Raw genomic sequence first — 22,688 nt, 5'->3', positions numbered from 1 at the left:
TGTTCATTATTATGGTACCCCGTCATGTTGCTGCAGTGGTTAAGGTGCTTGGCTGCTGTACCCAAGAATGCGTGATCGAATGCAGACCTTAGCGGCCACTTTTCGATGGAGGCAAAAAGCAAGGCAACTGTGTACTGTGTGGTGAAAGTGCATGCTGAAGAACCCCAGATGGTCTATATTTTCGGAGCCCTCCATTACGACATCTCTCAATTTGAGCGTTAAGCCCCATAAACCAAATGAAAGAATTATGGCTCTAAAGATTTCTGTCATGCTAGCTCACATCAGCCTCATGCAAAGTTTCAGCCAATTCCTGGCATAATAGTGGCAAAGTGTTCTATTGATTTGCAGGTGATTTATTATGGAATCGTGTGATATGCCGGGTTCTCCTCTTGCCTGCCCCTTTTCTGGTTATCTTTGCAGGTTTCAGCGTGACCCCATTGAATTTGAGGTCTGTTGTGGGCAGGCCTTCTGTCAAGGAGAGACTTGGTTGGAGGAACTGAAGACTGCCATGGGGCACTTGAAGAGTGCTTATGAGCTGGCCTTCAAATCATGACATGCAGCATGCTATTCTTTTATCAATTTTAATTTTGTGCAGTCCTGTACGTGGCATCACTAAGAGATATAGGCTCAATTTTGAAAGATGCCACAGTTCTTGCCCTGTAATGCCCTTGTCAGATTAAAAGTAGAAACACAGCTAGCCATTGTGCTATGATCACCTTGCAACTGCGGTGGCATGAGATTTTTTGCATGAGGATGAAATAAAGCAGCTTACCTTCGGTTAAGGTTCTTCTGCAAATCTTTGATTGGGTTTTAATTGCATACTGGGCTATAAAGGTGCGAGTACTAGTGTGCTCAATTCAGTTTCTTTTCTGTATTACAAAAGTACAAATCTACTGAAGGCTGCAGCATTTTCGAAGCTTAAGGAAAGCACAATAAATTATATGTCTGATAAATGCAGCCACTTTTTTTATTGTAGGTAATTTAGTTTCCTTATTTGAGGTATTTTTATTGTAATTTTTTTATTGCAAACAGCAAACTCGTTTTTTCCGTGAAGAAAAACTCAAATTTTTTTGTGTATTTACAGCTACTCACAGCACCTGAAAAATTGCATGGGGAAATCAATAAAGAGCAAAAAATAAAGGCTCAGGTTAGTCCTTATTGTTATGAGCAATGTGTTTGTTTTCTGCGCCCCTGGCTATATGTGCCGCATTCCAAGGACACCCAGCCTTTGTTGCGTATGCAAGCACTGTCCTGAGGGCGTTGTTCTCAATGCTCTTATCAGGATCAGAAGTCCTCGAATGTTTATTTTAAAGTATGACACGGTTATAAGACTCAGTCATCCACCAATCTCTCTTAGTTGCCTCCTAACATGCATAGCTCTTTGCTGTGATCAGTGACCACCATTTCAGTGTAATTCGTGCCTAGCTCCTGCAGCCTATTTATTTTCACTCGGTTGGGATGCACTGTTTTGGGATGCTGCCAAATGCTTTGAAAGATGTAACATTTTCAAGGAGTCTTTTTTTTGGTCGTTGCGCCAGGATTTGCAAATTCATTAACTTTCAAAGTTTTCTTTTGCAGTGTCTTTTTTTACGATTCTTTGCTTTCATCTTTGTGCTTCGCTGTCCACAAGTTTTCTGCCTGCTTTTAGGACTGCTGATGCTTTAATATCGCACTAACTGTAGGCTACTACATGAGCAAGTGCCCTTTCCGGAAGCTTGGCAGCAGTTGCTTGCTTGTCTTGGTTGCTACAACGTACCTATTCTTTTCATCAGGGATGCCTGTCACTGCATCAGTTGCTTCTGCAGGTGTTAAGGTGTGAGTGCTGCAACATGTCCATCTTATTCAATATTTTTTTTTTCTTTTTTTTTTTTTTCAGCTCCCTTCTGTGCATGCATTCAGCAGTGATAATTGCCTAGTTGAGGCAGTCATTTGCACATGGTGTCAAGAGACAGATGAGGGAAGGTGAAAATTTAACTTAATGTGTTTTTACATTCAAATACTGCTTCTGAAATCATTCCACTCATTATTGTTTAAATTAAATGCAACAATTATAAACCTTAAAGGGCTAAGTGCAGAGGAATAAATCGATGTGCAAGCACTAATCTGAATGTCTCGTTGCATTGGGCGGAATCCATCTCCCAGCACTGCTTTCTAGGTGTTGCAAGGGAATATAAAAGGGATGGTGCCTGTTGCAATGTAGCCCAAGCTGTCACTTGTTCATTTCGCGAGGCGCGTTCCACATTGGCGAGTTGCGGAAGTCGCGCGACATAAGGCGTGTGTCGCTGAGGTGGCGCGGCAGAGTTCTGTCGACCTGCTGTGCGGTGCCAGAGTAGTGTTCACGCTGGCGTGCGATATCGCTTCTTGGTAGATATCGCTTCAAACAAGATTTGGCGGAAGAGCCCGCTTTCGCGCCTTTTCTTCTCTTTTTCGTACGTCTGCAGCCGTGCTCGAGGTCGACCAGTTCGAACCCCTGGATTGTGGCTTTGTTCATATGTAACGCTGCTTTGACAGCCTAAAACGGTCTAGTTGCGAAGACAAAAGCGGCGATGGTATACGTGCTCCGCTTTTTGCGTTCTCGCGAAGTAGTGGGCCACGCCCGAACTCTGAGCGCATGGCGAAGAGTATACTACCGCGAGTGAGTAGGCTTCACTTTCTCTTCTTGGCTTGCGTCACAGAACTGCGTGCGCTGAAAGTAATACGCACGGGGAGATAACCTGGGTCAGGGGGCGTTGCGCTGCTCAATGTGTCGGCAGCGTCTGCGCCTTCCATGTAGACCTCGGCAAAACCTCCGCGCTGCATTCCAGCGCGCGGTTGCTCTCCTCCTCCGCTGCGTTCTGGCCGCCATCGCGATCCAACAAAGGGGACAAGAAAAAAAAAATACGAATTAAAATAATGGCGCACTTTTTCGCCATTTTCGCGGGGTAGTTGTCGACTCCGTCGCATTGTCCGTGGCGCAGTCACGAATGACCTTGAACAGTCGCGAAGAGCAACGCTCGGTCACTCGCAGCTAATGCTTTCGCTCCGTAGTCGGTTCAGCACCGTTGAGCCCATCTTTTTTTTTTTTTTTTAAGTTTCGTACTGCTCGTATCTCTCACCACTGTCCCTGGCGGCGTCGCAGCGGCCATCGCGGAACAGAGTCGGCCTCAGATATGTCAATCCTCATACGCGATCCTGCTTCAGGAGCTCAAAACTGTGCGCTCGCTAGAGGAGATAACGGAAATAGGGATTGCACAGATAGATAGGGATGATGATGGAAGGCAGGGATGTTGACCAGAAAGGCCTCCGGTTGGCTACCCTACTCTGGGGAAAAGAGATAAGGGGATTAAAGGGGGGAAGAGAAAGGAGACGTGGATCACAGTCAGTGTTTATCACGCAAGCCGGTGGCTGTTAGAAAACTTAACAGTGCCCTGTATGCCTTAAAGTTGGTCGACTGCCGTGGCCACGGACCAAGGATCTTATCCGCCGTTAAAGGGCGAGAATTGACGTGGCCCAGCGCACAACGCAGCTTATGTCTTTCACTCACAAATGCTGGGCATTCACGTAAGAGATACTCGATTGTCTTTTCACAGGCAGGGCTGTCGGTCGTTCCAATCCTAAAAACATACTTGTTGTTGAACGCAACATCGAGCCATAAATGGAACAGCAACGTTGCTTCTAGACGAGCAATCTGATGGGGAAGGTGGAGGCGCAGTTCAGGATCCAGTGCCCTGAGGCGGCGGTTGCAAAACTCCCCCGTGTTCCACGCTGAAATAGCTCCAGGGCCAAATAGCGAAGCGCGCATGCTGTATCAACCCTCGATGTGGGGATTTTAACTGGAACGCCGTCGCTGTGGGCAGAACGGGCAGCCTCGTCCGCCTGGTGATTTCTCTTGATGCCGCGGTGACCTGGCAGCCACTGAAAAATAATATTGTGACCTTTCAATACTGCGTCGTGGTACAGCTGGCGGATATCTCCAACGAGTTGCTCGTGTGACCCGCGGCGTAGGGATTGCACAGAGTAGCTGTAGAACTAAGAAGACAGGTTTTCGCGGAGAGATGTCACTGTCTGCATTGAAGGTCGTCATGCATATCCTCGCTGTTTGTCTCGTGGAGAGAAAGAAAACTGCCGCAGGAATGGCATGCCTCGGCTCCTGGTGAATGACCCACACCGTTAGGAACAAGTGCTCGTTAAAGGTAGATAAGTCATTGAGCAGCGCCGCAGCACCGAACTTCTGGCCGCTGTCGGCAAAACCCAAAGGGTTAATTTTGTGTTGTTCCATTGTAAGGAAAACGTCAAAAACGCGCCGATGACAGGCGCCGGTAGCTTCCTGTGTAGCCGTCACCCTCGCTGAAGCGAATGGATCATCATAGATGGCAACGTTTAGTTTCGTTGACTTTGTCGGGGGGTTGACTAAAACGTCGGTCCCTAAAGAGTTGAATGTTCCCCTTTCAAGTGAGTGGTCGCAAAGGAAAAGGAAGCTTCCACGGTTCGGTGGCCATGCGACGACAGATAGTACGGGCAGATGTGGTCAGACGAGAAAGCGCTAGGCAATAGCGAGCGGGAAAGAGCGTCGGTGTCCGTATGCTTCAGGCCTGATCGATGAATGACATGAATGTCATACTTTTGGAGACGGAGAGCCCAGCGAGCAAGGCGGCCGGGTGGGTCTTCCAGAGAAGCCAGCCAGCACAAAGCGGGGTGATCGGTCACTACATAAAATGGTCGGCCATACACATAGGGACGAAATTTTTCGATGGCCCAAATAATGGCCAGACATTCTCTTTCTGTTACAGAATACAATTACACTTCGCTTCCGTCAAGGTTCGGCTGGCATATGCCACCACATACTCGCTGAATCCAGGTTCTCGCTGCTTGAGGACGGCACCGAGCCCAATACCGCTGGCATCGGTGTGAATCTCCGTAAGTGCAGTCGGATCGAAGTGGCGGAGTATAATAGGTGAAACGAAGTGCAGTCGGATCAAAGTGACGGAAAATGGGAGGCGAAACCAAAAGGCGGCGTAAAGTGTCGAATGCGTTATTACAGTCTGGCGTCCAGGCGGAAAGGTCGGAGCTGTCAGCAAGCAGCTGGGTCAGAGGGGCGATTATAGAAGCGAAATTCAAGATCAAACGTCGAAAATAGGAAAGAAGCTAATAAAGCTGCGGAGCGCTTCAGGGAGGTTGGCTCCGGAAACCCTGCAACTGTGCGAAGTTTGGTGGGGTCGGGGAGAATGCCGCCCTTAGAAACAACGTGGCCTAAAATTGTGTTTTCGGGCGGCAAAGGGGCACTGTTTCAAATTCAACTGAAGCCCTGCCTCGGCGAGACATGTGAGGGCATACTTCAGGCGGAGAAGGGGAAAAGTCGATAGAAAAACTACAATGTCATCCAGATAATAAAGACAGGTCTGCCGCTTGAGTCCGCGGAGAACAGTGTCCATCGGGCGTTCGAAAATATCCGGGGCATTGCAAAGGGCATAACGTTGAACTCGTATAAGCCATCCGGTGTTATAAAGGCTGTTTTCGAGCGGTCAACGTCAGCCATCGGCACCTGCCAGTAGCCAGAGCTGAAATCCAGAGGAGAAATACTCGGCTTCTTGCAAACAGTCCAGGGCGTCGTCGATTCGTGGCAGAAGATAGACATCTTTGCGTGCGATGTTGTTTAGCCTACGGTAATCAACATAGCACTTAATGCAACCATCTTTCTTAGTCACCAAAACAACCGGAGGAGCCCATGGACTGTTAGATGGCTGTATGACACTCCGACGAAGCATATCGTCCACGTTATCAGCAATGACGGCGCTCAGAGGCCGATACGCAGTAAGGACGCTGGCGTAAAGGGGTATTTGTGCCGGTGTCGATTGTATGCCCAGCGACACACGTGCGACCCAGAGCAGTGTTAGGAAGGTCGAAGAAGTGGAGCTCTGTAGGAGGGCAGCGAGTTGATCACGTTGCGCGGGTGGAAGATCTGCGTCAGTGACCTGTTGAAAAACATCGCGTGGTGTTGAAGTTGTCGGTATATCGCAAGAGCTGAAAACATTAACGTCGAATGAAGTAGGCCTGTCAGGAAGAGTACTTACAAGAGCGGGATGAAGTTCTTCAATATGGCCAAGACACTCGCCGCGTAGCTGGACGGACGGGCAAGAAAATGGATTTGAGACGTACATTGCACTAAGGCCATCTTCGAACTTGAGAACAGCAAACGGAAGCAGGAGGCAGGGATAGCGTGAAGCGTCGTCGGAAGGCGTGTAGATGACAGTCGAAGTAATAACGCTTCCACAGGAGAGTGGAACGAGGGCAGTAGAAAATGGAGGAATGTCTGTCTCTGGCGACAAGGAGTTTTGTAGACCGGGCAGGGACGTCATACAAGGTGGTATCACAAAGAGGGGAAAAGGCAACTTCCACGCAGGCGCCGTCAATAACGGCACGATGAGTGGAAAGGAAATCGTAGCCCAGGATGACGTCGTGTGAGCAGTGAGACAGTACAATAAACTTGATGGTGTATAAAATGTTTCGATGTGAACACGGGCCGTGCATGCCGCTGACGGATAAATGCGCTGTGATGAGGCGGTGCGAAGCGAGAAGTTCGAACCAAGCGTATTTCTTGCCCCAGGAACTGCGACTGTTAGTTTCCCTCAACAGCGCCGGTAGAACGTCGGAGAAGCGGGGATGGTGAACGGCGACGAGGGGAAGATCGCGAGATACAGTTGAAACCGGACGTATTTCTGGGCGAGGGCTGCTCAGTATTGTACGAATAGTTCTGGAGGTCAGGGCGAGAAGGTTGAAGGCGTTGGCGGCAAAGGCGTGCAACGTGTCCCGGCGGACCGCAAGAGTAGCAAATTGGCCGGTTGTCCGCTGTACGCCAAGGGTTCGTAGGGCGTTGACTTACCCTTGAAATAGGGACATGGAATGCTGACCCAGCCAAAGGCGAAGGATGGAAGGGAGGAACCGGCGGGTAGGAATCAGTTGCAGAATGATATTAGTGGCCTGGCTGCAACTTGGGCGTAAGTCAAAGGAGCCGTTACTTGCGGCAGCACGGGGCTTGGCGGTAGGACGTCAGCAATGTGGCCTTGTACGACACGCCGTATGGTAGGGACCAAAGACGGAGCTATGTCAGGAACAAGGCGGCCAGTATCTTGTAGTTGGATCAGGGACAGCTGGCGGGCGACCTCTTCACGAACGAAGGCTTTGATTTGTTGATTAAAAGGACTGTCCTCTGATGGAGTAGAACCGCCCAGGGCTAGTGTAAAGATGGTTTCACAAACACTGGACCGCTGGGTAGCGGCGTGCTATTTACGGAGTTCGTCTTAGCTCTGGCAAAGTGTGATTACGTCACTGACGGTGGCAGGATTTTTTGCCCAGAGCATCTGACACGCGTCCTCAGAATTGCATTTCAGGATGTTTCTGATTTTCTTCGCTTCGGACATTAGCAGGTTGACACGTTTGCAAAGGTCAACGATGTTTTCTATGTAACTGGTGAATGACTCTTCGGCATACTGAGTGCGCTCATGCAAGCGTTGTTCTGCTCGGAGCTTGCGAACTGCAAGACGGCCGAACACTTCTGCAAAATTCTTCTTAAATGAAATGCAGACCAAGATGGGAGGTCTGCCTCATGGTTTCGAAGCCGGAGGTTCGCCATGTCAGTCCGATAGAAAGATGAAGTTACTTAGCTTGACAGTTTCTTGTAGCTGCTGACACGCTCATACGCCGACAACCAATCGTCGACGTCCTGGTCAGCCACGGAAGAGGCATGGGTGACGCTGTCATAGAATGCCAGAACACAGGACGCGTGGTTGGAACGGGCGGCGATGTCGAGGTTCTCGCCCGGCATGGTGGACGCAGAGGGCAATGTGCGACTTCTTTGTTCCAGGATGGATGGGAACGTACCCCGCAATACCTGCACCAATTGTAGGAGTGTGTTTATTCAGGCGAATTAAATGGATCCAGCTGCTCAGGAAGAAGACAGCGACCAACTCTTTGTGCTCGGGTGCGCCAGCACTATATATATATATATATATATATATATATATATATATATATATATATATATATATATATATATTATGAAACAGATTAAAAGCAGATTTCTTTTTTTTAAGTTCACGGATTTTTTTGTTTCGTTATTCGAACCATTGCCCGGGTCTTACCGAGTCCGAACAATTCGTCGGCGACAATTCCAACCAGGCTAAGTTATATTCTTATTGTTTATTAAAGAGAGCATTGTGGTCAGCCCGTTTTGGCATACTGTCTCTCACGGAATTTTACAGAGCGCTCAGAGACAACCAGGCAAACTCAGGGAATTTGGTTTGGTTTAGTTTAGTTTACGGGGTTTAACGTCCCAAAGAGCCTCAAGCTATGAGAGACGGCTTATTGGAAAGCTCCGGCAATTTCGTACATATAGGGTTCTTTAACGTGCACTGACATCGTACATCACACGGGCACATTGCTTTTCGCCTCCATGGAAAATCGACCGCCGCGGCCGGGATTCGACCCCGCATCCTTGGGCACACCAGTTGAGTGCCCTAACCATTGCACCACCGCGGCGGAGTTAGAAAATTTGGGGACGTCAATTTGGTAGACACCTTGGAGGGGTTACGGCTCATCGCACTATAACTGCTGGAATAAATTGGCAGAATCAGGAGTACGACGTGTCCCACGGTCATGATCACGCCACTCTGAAAACGTCAGCGGCAGCGACTGGTCCATACGGGGCAACACTAATGTTAACACATCTGCCGCCTGAATCGCAATGATATTTGGCAATTTTTAATGCGTTGTCATTAGGACGATAGTTATTGCTCAGTGTGGCGGGAGTTAGTGTGTTGATCATTCACCTTCCTGGTACTTAAGGTGCATCCCCCACCTACGAGTTCCCACCCAGATACCAACTCTTACTCTCCAAACGTTTCCACCCACCTCCATCTAACACGAAGGCTCGAGATACTCCCAGAAGCCTCCCGTCACCAAAACCCCATGGTGAGGGCAAATTTAAACATGCATATTGGTCGTGTAGTAGTATTAGCTGCGTACAGGAGGCGAAGATGGCAGGTAAATACCAAGGCTAACGCATGCAGCGGGGCACAAATCTCATTGACCATACAACGTTTTTAGTAGTCATGCCATTTGCTGTAGCAGAAAGGTTTAATGAATGCTTGGAATAACTGAGTGATCCAGTATTGTTATATCAGCTTCTGGGAGGACAATGCCTCTGAAGATTTGTGCATGCGTTTGGAAGCTCGCAGAGGAAAAATGTTTTCGGCAGGGGGCACGTGAAGCACAGAGGCGAGAAGGAGAAGGGAACTAAGGGCCATATTTGCCCCCCCCCCCCCCCCCCCCCATAGTGGGTATATTCTATAGGCACCGTAGTGGATGAGCTAGTAATAACTTATTTAGTGTCCTGCAGGATATTGCGCGACCTGGGCCTAGGTCTGGAGATCTTGTCTCTTCGCTGCCTCGAGGGCCTGCTGGAAGGCCGTTGGTCGTTGAGGCTGAAGCTGCGCAGAGAGGCAGACCACCTCGTCGAGAGGGTTTCGGGATTAACATCGGTCAATTGTGCCTTACACTCCCGGAGCAGGTGTTTAAATGTGGCTCTGTTTTGCAGACTTTTTAAGGACAACTAAACAATATTGGCAGCCTGGATACGCAGTTTGGCGCGAATAGTGTGTGCCTTCCTTCTACATATTATGGTGGCAAAACCCAAGAGGTTAGCGGGAAGTCCGCCATGTATATACTTCGAAAGGTTAGCGTGAACTCCCCTATCGAACACGGCCAGCGATGTAAAGGGCCTTAGCGACTCGCCATGAACTGGACAAAAAGACAGTGCTTCGCCCAGCTGCACTGTCTTTTTGCTCAGTTCATGGCGAGTAGCAGGGAATCGCCCAGCACGCTTTGCGCACTCGGTTCTGCAATGAGGCAATTGAACTCACCAAACCGGAAGCTGGAAATCTTGCCTTGATGGTATCAGGCATGCCTGAAGACGTGCAACGACGACTTCTGCGCGCTCAATCAGTAGTGCGAGACTACTTATCGACGACGAAGCAGCTCAAGACTTCGCATCTGTCGCCCATTTTGAGGATACTGCTGCAGAGAATTATCGCTTCCCCGCTGCCTCATCGAGGCCCTTCAGCCGCCCATTCATACTGTGGTGAGCTGTTTCATCAACGCAGCTGTAGAGCTCCCTGCTGAAGCTACATCCTCCTCAGCGAAAGCAGCTGGACAGAAAGAGATTTCTTGTTCTTTTGCAAACGAGAACGTGACTCAGTGCAAGACCATTGAAAAAGATCCCTTGTGTCGGCAGACGTGAACGGCCAAATTTCTATTGGAGCCCAGCTCACAGTGACAGGAAAGATCAGTTCACGCTCGAAAACCTTTTGAAAAGCTCATAGGATTCAAGACTTTCAATCGTTCGAGAACACTTCAGCCACCGAGACTGTTCTGGCTGCCGTCCAAAGAACCCGTTTAAAGCCTGAACCATTTGTCACTGAGTCGTCCTCCACCGATTCTGTCATCAAGCGAAAAACGAACCAATTCAAAAGTGCCACGGACTTCACACCGATGCTCCATTTCCTGTTGATTGAGTAAGCTCCCAAGGCATTCTCAGAAGAAGCTAGCTACACCGAAACATCGAGCAGAATAATTATTGGTGTCACGAATTTAATTGGCCCCAGCGCGATACCAGCTGTCACCGATGAGTAGATGCCGTACTTTTCGGCACGCCTTCGGAAATCGTGCATTTCAATTAGGGACCGACCCAGACAGAGATTGCTAGATTATGGAAAACATGGTGTCAGTCACACGAGTTAAAAAAAAATGAGGCTAGTGTATGACAATTATTCGGCCCTGAAATGTTCAGCGCCTGATGCTGAAGAAAGAGGACGACAAACGTATATGTTGAATGCCTGACGGTCAGAAAAGACAAAGACGACAACGCTCGCTCCGACGCTCGCGCGTGTGCTGACATATGCTCTACGACTGATCGCTGTACGTTCCCTTGACTGTTCACGGCGTAGCGCCCTGTGCAAGGCCATTATTTTGCAAGTGGTGGAGGCGACAGCAATCCCCTCAACCTGGAACTCCGCAGCCGAGCGTTGCCTACCACTTCCGCGATGCCTGAGATCGCCGACCAACTGCCAACTCCCTCCATCACCTGTCATCTGTTCCGGCGTACCGCGGCAGCGTGACCCAGCCATCTTCAGCGGCACCGATGACACTGATGTAGAAAACTGGTTAGCGTCATATGAACGCGCAAGCGCTTACAACAGATGGGACGACTCCGTCAAGCTCACAAACGTTATCTTTTATTTGAGCGACGTTGTCAATCTGTGGTTTCGCAACCATGAAACTGACATCTCTACCTGGGCGGCTCTCAAGACTAGTCTGACCGATGTTTTTGGCCGTCCCGCTATACGTAAGCTTCGCGCCGAGCAACGCTTGCAAAGTCGGGCACAACAAACCGGCGAAAACTTCACAAGTTATATAGCGGATGTCGTTGACCTCTGCAAGCGCGTAAACTCTAACATGTGCGACGCCGATAAGATAAGGCACATTATGCAAGGCATTGACGATGATGCCTTCCAGATGTTCGTCGCCAAAAGCCCTTAAACTGTATCCGATGCTATCAGCTTCTGTCAGGGCTTCGATGATCTGCGAAAACAGCGCCTTTCCACACGACGTGCTGGTCTTCAACAGGCCACCCTTTCCAGCTTGGCTCTCTCCGGGGACGGTGCCCTGGACCAACAGTCGCTCATTGAGCACATTCAACAGTTTGTTCGTGAGGAAGTCGCACCCCAGCTTTCCTTGTCTGCCTGTCCGCCAGCGCCTGCATCTGCGTCGCCGCTTACTCCCACTCTTCAGCGTGTCATACAAGAGCAGGTCGCTGAGGTTCTGCCATCACCTCCTCAGCAACCCCTGGTCGCGGCTCTAGCTCTCACGTAGGCTGATGTTTTGGTGCAGCCACGGCCCTCACCTGTCACCCCGGTGTATACAGACGGCCTTCCCTCCTATACAAACCTCACGGGCCACAGCAAATTCAACAACCTGCAATTCCTGCTTATCGTCCGGTTCTCCGCCGTCGATCACAGACACAGCCTTCCAACCCCTGGCGCACTCAAGGCAACAGACCGATTTGCTACGCCTGTGGAGTTGCCGGCCATATGGCTCGTTCGTGTCGCAATCGTGGCCCTCTTTGGCGCCCGTTCTTGCGTTTCGCTTCGTCGTCGCCGCCACCGTTGTCCCTCGTAACCAGCTCCGAAGCTGGGACAGCGCCGAAGCCCCTCGATTAACTTTTATTGAGGGGCTTTAGGCAGCGCCCGCTCCTTTCACCACCGTTCGCCGCTGCGTGAAAACGAACACGGCCACTTCCCCCTAGGTACCAGGGGAACGCCGCAAGGTGCAGTGCTTTCTCCCCTGCTATTCAATTTGGCCATGATGCGCCTGCCGGCCCATCTGGGTGCTGTCGAGGGCGTGCAGCATGCTCTGTACGCCGACGACATCACCCTGTGGGCTACACAGGGCTCACTTGGAGTCATTGAGGCCAGCCTGCAGCAGGCGGCGACTATAGTAGACCGCTATGCTAGCCGCTGCGGCCTTCAATGCTCCCCACAGAAATCGGAATCCGCCCCTCTCCAAAATGCACTACTAAAATTCAGCTTAGTCTTCAATCAGGTCCAATTCCAGAAACACAAGAAGTCCGAGTACTGACTCTTCATTCGCCAACACCGCAAGCCAGACACCACATTGGCTAAACTCCGCAAGGTGGGGGACCAGGTGGGCCGCATGGTCCGCCGGGTTTCCAATAAACGCGGGGGGTTACGAAGTAAGGATGCCTTGCGGCTGGCAAACGCCTTCGTAACCAGTCGAACCCTTTATTCGACTCCATATCTCCACCTGCGGAAGCAAGATGAGGATGCCCTCGAGGTCATTCTACGCAAAATCATTAAGCGGGCCCTCGATATTCCGGTGAATACCTCAAACCAGCGCCTCATGGCGCTGGGAGTGGTGAACGCCTTCAGGGAATTGAGGGAAGCGCACCTCACAAATCAATATACGCGTTTGTCGCAGACGCAGTCGGGCCGCCGCCTTCTTGCCCGGCTCCACATCAAACATACGACACTTATGGAAGGACGGGCACGCATTCCAGCGCCGTGGAGATGCGCCCTCCGCGTACGCCTTCTTCCCGCCAAAATGGCATGCGAAGACCATGATGGCAGACGCCTGGCGCGGGCGGAAGCCCTGGCACGCCATTATGGTTCTAAACCCAGCGTTTTTTATGTGGACGCCTCTGGCCCGCACCATGGGGGGTGGTACACGGCCGCAGTCGTCCACGTGGCGAAAACAGTCAACGGTCTTAGCTTCAGGGCCCGCAACATAACTCATGCGGAGGAGGTCGCCATAGCATTGGCTGCTTCCCACTCTGACTCGAAATATATAATTTCCGACTCGCGAGGGGCCTGTCGGAATGTCGAACAGGACCCCTTATCTAGCCTACCGAATACTTCAACATAGTTCCTACATTGGGGACCCCGCTACCAGATATATTATTTGGGCTCCTGCTCATCAGGGGCTGGCTGGAAACGAGGCTGCCGACGCCGCCGCCCGCGCGCTCTCTCTCCGGGAAGTTTCCTCCTCCTCCCCCTCCGACCAGGACGCTGATCCTAATCCGGCTTACACATTCAAAGATATCGTAAATTACTACTAATCTAGCCACAGCCTTTACCCCCGCCCATGTAAAGGCCTTTCAAAGGCGGATGAGCGGCTCTTACTCCGCCTCTATACCAACACACTGCTGTGCCCGGCAGCTCTAAAACACTTCGACCCTGCTTTCTCTGGCAGCTGCCCGCACTGTGGGGTGGTGTCTTCGGACATCTACCACATGGTGTGGGCCTGCCCCTCAAATCCGGCTATCCCCCCTCACCCCAACCCAACCCGGGAGGACTGGGAGGCGACCCTGCTCGGCTGCTCCGACCTGAAGGCCCAACGGGCCTTAGTCGGGCGAGCCCGAGCGGCGGCAGACGCCACATGGTGTCCCGAACTAGGGACCTCCACCTAGTGTTTGTGAGGGTTGGCCCCTTCAGGGTCAGCTCACGCATAACCTCCTGTATTTGTCCTATATAAATGTTTTCTACCACCACCACCTGCGTGAAGCCTCCCTTTTCCTCCGTGGCGGCGGCCACGCGTGTTCTCCGATTGCTGCGCACGCTCCCGCCACCACCGTTCGCCGCTGCTGTTACCCTCCCCCTCCCCCCCCTTTTCCTGCGTGGCGACGACGGTGTTTTCCGGTAGCCGAAGCGCCGGCCGGTCATCAGCGGATCACGGTGCGTGGATCCCAAACCGAAACGCAGAACCACATTGACTTGACTCGCTAGCGGCGTCAACGGCATCTGTAAGCTACTAACCGATCCCTCCATATTATCACGGACTCGCAGGCAGTTTGCCGGCTCCTTGCCAGTAGAATCCACAAAAGACTGCTCCGCCTTTTTCAAAGCAGACCTAGCTGAAATGCGTCAAATTCTAAATCACTTGGTCTTCACCACACTCTGAGTTGGAACGGAACTAGGTAGCTGACAGTCTAGCTCGAGGTCACACTAACCGAGGTGATAAAACTCTCCACCGACCACTCATTATTTTAGCAATGTCATCAGCCTACAATACTAAGTTCCATCACCGACGCCTCATGCCCGAGTTCCTGAAAACATCACATAGGCAACTTACTGCGCAGTAAGTCCGCGACTGGACACAACTTCAGACTGACACTTCCCCAACCTCTATAACTTTCGCACATTTCCACAACGGTACATACCTACCTGTCCATGGTGCGGCGGTAACCCTACCGCTTTTCATGTTAAATTGGTTTTACGGCAAGCAAACCCATTCACTTACAAAACACTTCAAACGAAGGAGCAGTGGGAGGCATCTGTTGCTGTTGCAGATTCGGAGGGAATCTGCAAACAGAACGAAGAGGACGAAGACGAAGTTTGGGACGGAACGCGCGAGAGAGGGCGACGGATCGCCATGTTGTGGCATTGACAGCCGTGTGGACAGCCGGGTATTAAATGCAGTGAGAGGCGGTCCTGGCTTTCGCCCTGCTTCTATATATTTTATGGTGCCGAAACGCGGGAAGAAATTTGAGCTCTTCCATCGATCCTTTCTGGAGGTTACAAGAGGAACGACAACGACCCTCCAGGAAGATACCAGGAGCTCCGCCATCGAACCCCACCGAAGAGAGAAGAGGGCTTCAGCGATACGCCATGGACCGCATCATGAGGAAGCGCGTTATTCAACGAGAATTTCAGACCCGGCTTTGCCATGAAGCAAGTAAGTCACTCGAATCGAATGAACGGACTATTCTTGACTTAAAGCTCATTCACGCTAGGCTAAAAACCTGCAATGATAATCTGCGCGTGCTGAATGAGAAAATGCATGCTCTCAAAGTCGACGTTTGTGTAGAAGACGTCGTAGCTATACAGGAGTACGAGGAGACTGCCACACGGACAATCAGTCTCCTCAGCCGCCACATTGAGGGTCTTCAGAGCTTAAAGAGATGCAATGCCCGATTTCCGTTTATTCGAGTCAATCCCAAAGTCATCAACAAAGGAAGCCTACTATGAAGAGGAATCGCAGACATATATAGATATGAGTGGTAATTTTAAATGGGTCCAGAGTGTTGTCAGTACTTACCGAGGCTGCCATACTGTGGGACGCATGTTCGGAAGAAGCCCACTGCAAGCAGGAACCAATCCAGGCGGGGATCTCAGACAGTAAAAAAAGCATCGAAGCAGCTGCACTCGTTGAACAGCGGGCGGATGATTCTGCGCAGTCTACAAGCGAGATTGATACCGGACTTCTAACGGAAGAAGACTTTGAAAGAGCGCAACATCTTGATCCTATACTTGATGACATACCCTTGGAGCGAGAATTCAAAAGAATCCAGAAGCAAAGAACAGAAAAGATGGAAGTGCATTTAAATCAGAAGCGGAACTTTTGAAAATAATGTGCTGAAGAAGCCTCGATAATGATTCTAGCAGACACACCGACTTTTGTAGAGCTAGCGAAAGTGACCGAGGTGGAAAACGAAATTCTTGTCTCCAGTGTTATCGCAAAAACGAAAGAACGAGGTCGGGTAATGCCGCAAACACTTATGCAGTGCGCATGGAAGACGAAGAAAGGCAACGAATCATCGAACAGCGTGGTAAAGTGCCGGCAAGGCACAGGAAGAAAGCAAGGCCAGTGCGCAGAAAAAGAACACGATGGAAACCCTGAGCGTTATGTCAAAGCGTTGTGCTGTGTTGGACTAGCATGTGTGTATGAGCTTTGTCAGCGTCGACATCATAGATGTGCGCCTAGAACTTCAACCTGCGCTGTGAAATTCGAGATCACAAGTTTATGCATGTGAAAAAAAAAAAAAAATAGATGCTGATTCTGCGCGTGCCGGTGAGTACGTCTAAAACAAGCAGATGCCATCCAAGTAGCTCGCAGTGAACTTTTGCCAAAGCACCACGTTTCCTTGAAGTAGAACAAGTGATGTCCCAACCGATACCTGGAGAGGCGGTGCTCTGGTCGTCGCCCAACAGAACTGGAACCCGAGGATAATGCAACATTGATCAGGGTCCCATGGCTACGATGAGGCGCAAGCATATCAGCGATGATATCGCACTGTTACAATTATCAGGTGGACAACAACGCTAAACCGACGGCCGAGAGAAATCGACGATGTAGAACCCCAGCAAAATGATGTTCGGAAGAAGTTGGACAGATTATAGGTTGCGGTGTGAGATTCCGACCTGCGCTGTAACGCCCTACGGATCCATATTCTGCACAGTTGGTGTCCTGTTGTGGAAGCTGGGAGCCGGCCTTCGTGGAGTACATCATGTCAGTACTGACTTCATTATGGTGGTCATTAAGGACCGTTGATGTGACATTGTTCCAGCTTCGAACCTTCTAACCTCAGGGCGCGGAGCGTGTTGCAGATTCAGAGGGAATCTGCAAACAGAACGAAGAGGACGAAGAGTAGGTTTGGGACAGAGCGCGCGCGAGAGAGCGACGGATCACCATGCTGTGGTATTGACAGCCGTGTGGACAGCCGGGTATTAAATGCAGTGAGAGGCGGTACTGGTGTTTGTCCTGCTTCTTCTATAGTATCTATGTACAGCTCGAACCAGATGACCCAGCGCAGCCGATAGAAAAGGCAAGATCAGCAAGCACAGGCCATAGGTGTTCTGCACTGGGTACTCCACCCGCTGCCATGTCTTCGACAACTTATTAGTCAAAATGTTTCTACTGCTGACATTGCAGGGAACACAGACACCTTTGCTTTTCACCTCCATCGAATCGCGGGCGCCGCGGTCGGGCTCGAACCAGAGTAATCCATTTCTGTAGCCGAATGCCTTAACCACTTAGCAAAGAGGGGAAAGAAAGCGGGTTATAGATTGGCGCGATAAGGGAACTGAGCGCCATATTTCAGGCCAGGATAAATGCAGTTACAAGCGCATTGTATGCGCCTTCCTTCTCTACATATGCCATACAAATTTGGTATATGAGTTATTTTTCCTTTGTAACAGCAGCTCTAAAGCCATCTACCTATCAAGACGGAACACTCATTAAGCTAGTAAGATACGTTTAGTTTTTACCGCCGTAAATCATTACCAGTGGCAATATATCCAGCGTAGATACACGCACACAGAGAGTCGATGTATTAACAAATATTTACAAAGGGGTAGCGTACCACAGACGAAAAACTTAGGCCAGCGGCGCCCAACACGAACCACCTCGCGTTCCCCGCATTCCACACGCGAGCACATCACTTTGTCCTCGTCTTCCCTTCACAATATATTACTGAAAGGACAGAACATTTTAAGGCTTTGCTATAAAGCAACAAATTACCGGCTATTAAATGAATATATTCTCAGAACGTCAAAAGCAAATTAGGTAAAACAGAGCTCTTGTTTGAATTCAGACTTCCTTCTCCTACAACTAGGCTGTAGCGTGTTTCACTAGCTGCCTAAGTGTATGAAGGTCGCCAACCAGAAGCTCGAGAACACACGCACAAAAAAAGAAATCGCAGTGGTTTACACGGTTTAATCGAGTTATACGAGCATTAGCTAGATTTTAGATGGTTTTTGCATGGTTTAGCACTTGATTATAGCTCGTACTCGTCGCGACATAATGAACAATACATGACGTGAACACCATTAAGTTCAGTTTTTAATCACAATGAACGAATTAACAATAAATATTTAGGACCTACAGTTAGTCCAGCGCAGCTGTACTTGACATAAGTCATTCAACAATTTAGCGCTTTATGCTATACCGTAAAGTTCACTAATTAACCCTAATTAAGACTTGCAATTAGTCCACTGCAATTATATTCTACATAAGCTTTGTAATGATATATGACTTGATGACGTAGCTTAGGTTCACTTTTTAATCACGACTAATTATTTGCTAATTATTGGGACGCGCAATTAGTAAAGTGGTTAGTTAGTCATGCGGTCATGTATCATCTTAGCATAGTATACCACGTGCACGACTGGACGCTAGGCAGGTGAAGTCCTAATTTGGCCTTGAAGGTCATTGCAACTGACAATCAGTTTTCGACTTTGGCATTGATTGCAGCTAACTCTCTAAAAGCAAGAATGCGGTGGCTTAGGGCTCTCGACCGCCGAACCGAAGGACGCGGAATCAAACCTTCGCCGCAGCAGCCGATCTTCGATGGAGGCGAAGAGCAAAGGCGCCAGTGTACTGAGGGATACCAGTACAATTATAGTTCTGGATGGTCGGAATCACCCGAAGCCCTCTTCGGCGTCTCTAATGGCCTGAGTCGCTTTGGGACGTTGTACCCCATAAAACAAAGCAAATCTTTCGCAAGAAATATTTGGGATGTGTTCCGGTCTTTAAGCAGTGGGATCTTACAGAAAAGAAGGTCGATTTGAGGACCACGCATGCAACATAAGTAAACGCGTAGTAATATTTGTGCATCCCTTCGTCAACCTTGCGCGCTGAGCACATGTTATTCGTTCTGTAAAAAAATAGTCACAACTTCGGCTGATTCATTGTGCAGCGAAACGTTCAAGGCAAAGTTCGCAGCGTTTTAACAAAAGATTTATCATTTGGTATGAAAGGAGGAACTTGTTGGAACCTGTTTGCTTTGTATGTGAGTCGACCAGCAGCCTTTTTTCTTTTTGGAGCCTTTGCTTTTACCTCGTGATTGTAAAACTCTGGCATAACTTTTGGCATAATATAGCTGACTTGATGAACAATGTACAACTTCGCACGAACGTTGCAACGCAACATACCCACCTGTGGAAAGGAGGGAGACATGAAGGCTCTGGCCAAGAACACGGTCCTCTTCTCGCGCTTCCAGCTGCTGCGCATCATTCGGGACGCGAAGATATGTCATATTAATTACACGAGCAAGCGCATGGAATATTTATTTCACTTTGCTGCGTGCCTAATGAAACCACACTGCCAAGTTTTATTTTTCTTTACACGGCTGAGCTGAAATTTATTTCTGCAACTGCCGCGGCACAGAAGCTTTCCAGAAAAGCAAAACGTGGCGTGCTTCATTGGACAGCGATGAAACTAAAATATGCAACGCGAGGCTTGATTTTTAGGCACTGTGTCCCACACTGCTCTTTTCTCTTTCTCCGTTATTATTTAATATTGCCACATGCATTGCGGAACTGGTGTGGCCCCTCGTGGGAAGACGAAGAGACCAAAGTGCGCTGGTAATCGCAGGCTGCCTAACGGGCTATTGCTGCTCTTCTATTTTCACCCGGGACAAAATTGTACGTTACGCGCAAAGAATCAGTCATTTGGAATGCGTCTGATGTAAGCGTTGGGTTTTAAATGGTCCTCGGTGATTTGATTACAAGTTGTCAGTGCTGGGCCAGTTTCTTGTATTTCTATTCGGAAACGGGTGTGCGTCAAAGCTCGCATCTTATTTCACGCATTGCATTCAGCCACATAACAGTAATGCATGATACACTTATGCCTCATTATCAAATAGGAATATGATTCCGCCAAATTATTCCTGACACCGCCACTTTATATGTAATAGCATGGGAATTGATGCAAGGCTAGCCCTATAACGCTTTAATCTTGACCGGTGGGACGACTTTCTAGCCGAATTGGGCCAGCAGTGTCAGCTGATGCTGACCCAGTGACACAAAGCTCCAGCTGAGGCCAACGGACTCCTGGATAATTTTAGTGAATAGCTTTGATTAATAAATCAGGCCATCTTTCTGCTAAAAGAATACCAAGGTGCCGGCGGATTTTGTCATTAATGTTTTTGTATGCATATGGACTGGTATGGTTTCCGAAGCTAATAATTTAATGGTGGAGAGGTTGTAGCCGCGCCCCATGAATTGTAAATTATAGGATTAGATGACGCACTCAAGGGCACTTTGTAAACAGCACTGAATTCCTTAATACAAAACTGTCACCTATGTCATTGAGGAGCAGGCCGAAGGGTTGCTTACGGGCAAGAGTGGGATACCGGACGTATCACCTCATTTTTGAAAGATGAAAGCTTTTTCTACTCCCCTCCGTAGCTTTTTCGAAATGTGCGCGTGCTTGACATTGAACCGAGGAGAAACCACGTGGTAGCTATGACATCATTCAACGGCCGTCGCCGAAACCGAGGTAATCGTGTGGTCACCTCTGTCTAGTCACGTGACAACCATGACGTCACTGAACCACAGCTAAGCTGGAGCCGGGACACTCACTCTGTCTAGATCATCTTCCGCTGCCTCTTAGCCGGTGCCAACGGATCGCAAAAGCTCTGAACAATTTAACGTCGGCAGTCGTCATGATCCAGGGGAGGTACGCCTTGTGAACTGTCTGTGTCTGATACGTTGCGAAGACTACAGGCCGAATCTGATCATCCAGTGGACGTAGCTTGTCCTGCCGTACAGAGAGGAAGAGGCAGGTCGTGTGAATGACGGCGCTTTCGCTTTGGTTACGTTTAGCAGAGTTGCACCTGGGCGTAGTCGTTTTTCATTCATTTTCATATCATGCAGCTTTGTAAGCGATCCTGACAGGAAAGCACAAGCGAAACACAAAGTAAAATTCTAATGCTCGCTGCCAGCCGCATTAAAAAAAATACTCTTGGGAGGCTAATGTTCTGTTATCCGAATCAATATACTTTTGAAGCGGAAGCCTCACTACGGACACCAACTAGAGACTTCAGCGTCAGTGTCTGTGGGTGCCTGAAAGAGCGCCATCTGGGGCCTCTCCTTTCATGTGGGAGGGTGACATTGGAATCAGCCTGCCAGGCATTTGAATCCACGTTACCCCTGTGCCACGCAGGCCCGTTCATACGGCTTAATTAAAGCGGGGCTTTATATGTGGACTTGTAGCATACGCTATCGCGACACACCTTTAAAGTGGCGCTTAAGTGTGAACCATACTTTTGTAGCGAAAGGTACCCTACGCTGCCTTTGAGGATTTCGCCGGTGGGTGTCGTGTTGCCTAGCAACCGGTTTCGCCTACTCGGGTATCTCCTTTCATGCGGGAGGGCGAAGTTAGAATCAGCCTGCCATGACATTTGAAATCACGTTAACGCTTGCCACGGGCAGGAGCTGCCAACTCGGATCGCTCCTTTCATATGGGAGGGTGATATCAGAATCAGCCCTTTGCATTCACGTTACCCCTAGGACACGCAGACATGTCCATACGGCTTGGTTAAAGCGGGACGATATATGTGGGCTGATAGCTTACGCTCTCGCGTCATATCCTTAAATAGGATGAACTTAAGTGTCTCCAGTAATGCAGCACCTTACACTGATAGGGCGGGATAAGGGAATAATGTAGCAGGCAAAAGAAGCTTCCGCCGTTGCTTTCGAAATTCAACTATAGGGTTAACCAGAGCTAAACCATGGACTAATTTTCTTTATGAGGAGACCGTAGCTACGCCTCTTCACGGCGTAGCTGCGGCCACCCGAGGTCTCGCTTTGGCTGTCATAGTATTGCTGTCGCAATAAAATAAATTGGGGTGCTGCGCTTAACTGTTTGTGTCCTCTTCATAACCCTTTTATCGTCATTTTAAGCAGTACGCGTCTTGTTAAGAACATTATATCGATGTCGTGTGATCGTTGTGATATAGTAGATTACCACTGTGATCTCGTCCGTCTTTGTGAGGCTACAGCTACTATAAAAGGGATTAGTTAATAGGGTGTAGCAAAGTGCTCTTCGGTGAGAGGTGAGTGATCTCAATAATGTAGCGCCCTACACTCATAGGGCGTGATAGGGAAATAACGTAGCAGGTAAAACAAGATCCGCTTCAATCCAGTTTTAACCAGAGCTAAACCATAGGTAATGTTTTGTAGCCATACGAAAAATCTACACCTTTAGATTGAAATGAGCCGCTTATTTTAATTTGCTTCTGCATCAAATCCCTTTTTAATAATCTATACGCCATAACACTCTTCCCGAGGGATTGTTCCTTTTATATTTCATTTTGCTACCAGTTAATAAGCTTCGTAAAGAAGCCCCGCGGAGCATATGCAACCTATTAGCTACGCCGAATAAATTAAGTTTTTGTCCCTCTGTCATCCCTCACGTGGCAGCGAGGCGTGTTTCGACACTGCGGTTTGGCAGTGATGTCGCGGCAGTGTTCACTTGTGCCTCTCTATTGTGACAACCGGAACATCACTCGTTTTTGTTTACTATCTTTTTTCGCACTAGGACACGTATGGCGGCACCACGTTTCGTAACTTTCATTT

General features: G+C 49.2%; 1 protein-coding gene across 4 annotated transcripts in view; it reads left to right on the top strand.

The window, feature by feature from the left end:
- Window positions 1–697, top strand: part of LOC146190257 (uncharacterized) — a 60,211-nt gene extending 59,514 nt beyond the window's left edge. For all 4 annotated transcript variants that reach the window (XM_084600713.1, XM_084600712.1, XM_084600711.1 and 1 more), the window contains one exon: window positions 421–697. In XM_084600713.1, the coding sequence (XP_084456839.1) occupies window positions 421–500 (80 nt within the window). In that variant the 3' untranslated portion in view covers window positions 501–697. The remainder of the gene's footprint in view (window positions 1–420) is intronic.
- Window positions 698–22,688: the final 21,991 nt, after the last annotated feature.

Source organism: Amblyomma maculatum, chromosome 4, assembly GCF_055883805.1.
Source record: "Amblyomma maculatum isolate TAMU_Amacu chromosome 4, ASM5588380v1, whole genome shotgun sequence".
Classification (NCBI taxonomy): Eukaryota; Metazoa; Arthropoda; class Arachnida; order Ixodida; family Ixodidae; genus Amblyomma; species Amblyomma maculatum.
This window is presented reverse-complemented; position numbering and strand designations above follow the sequence as displayed.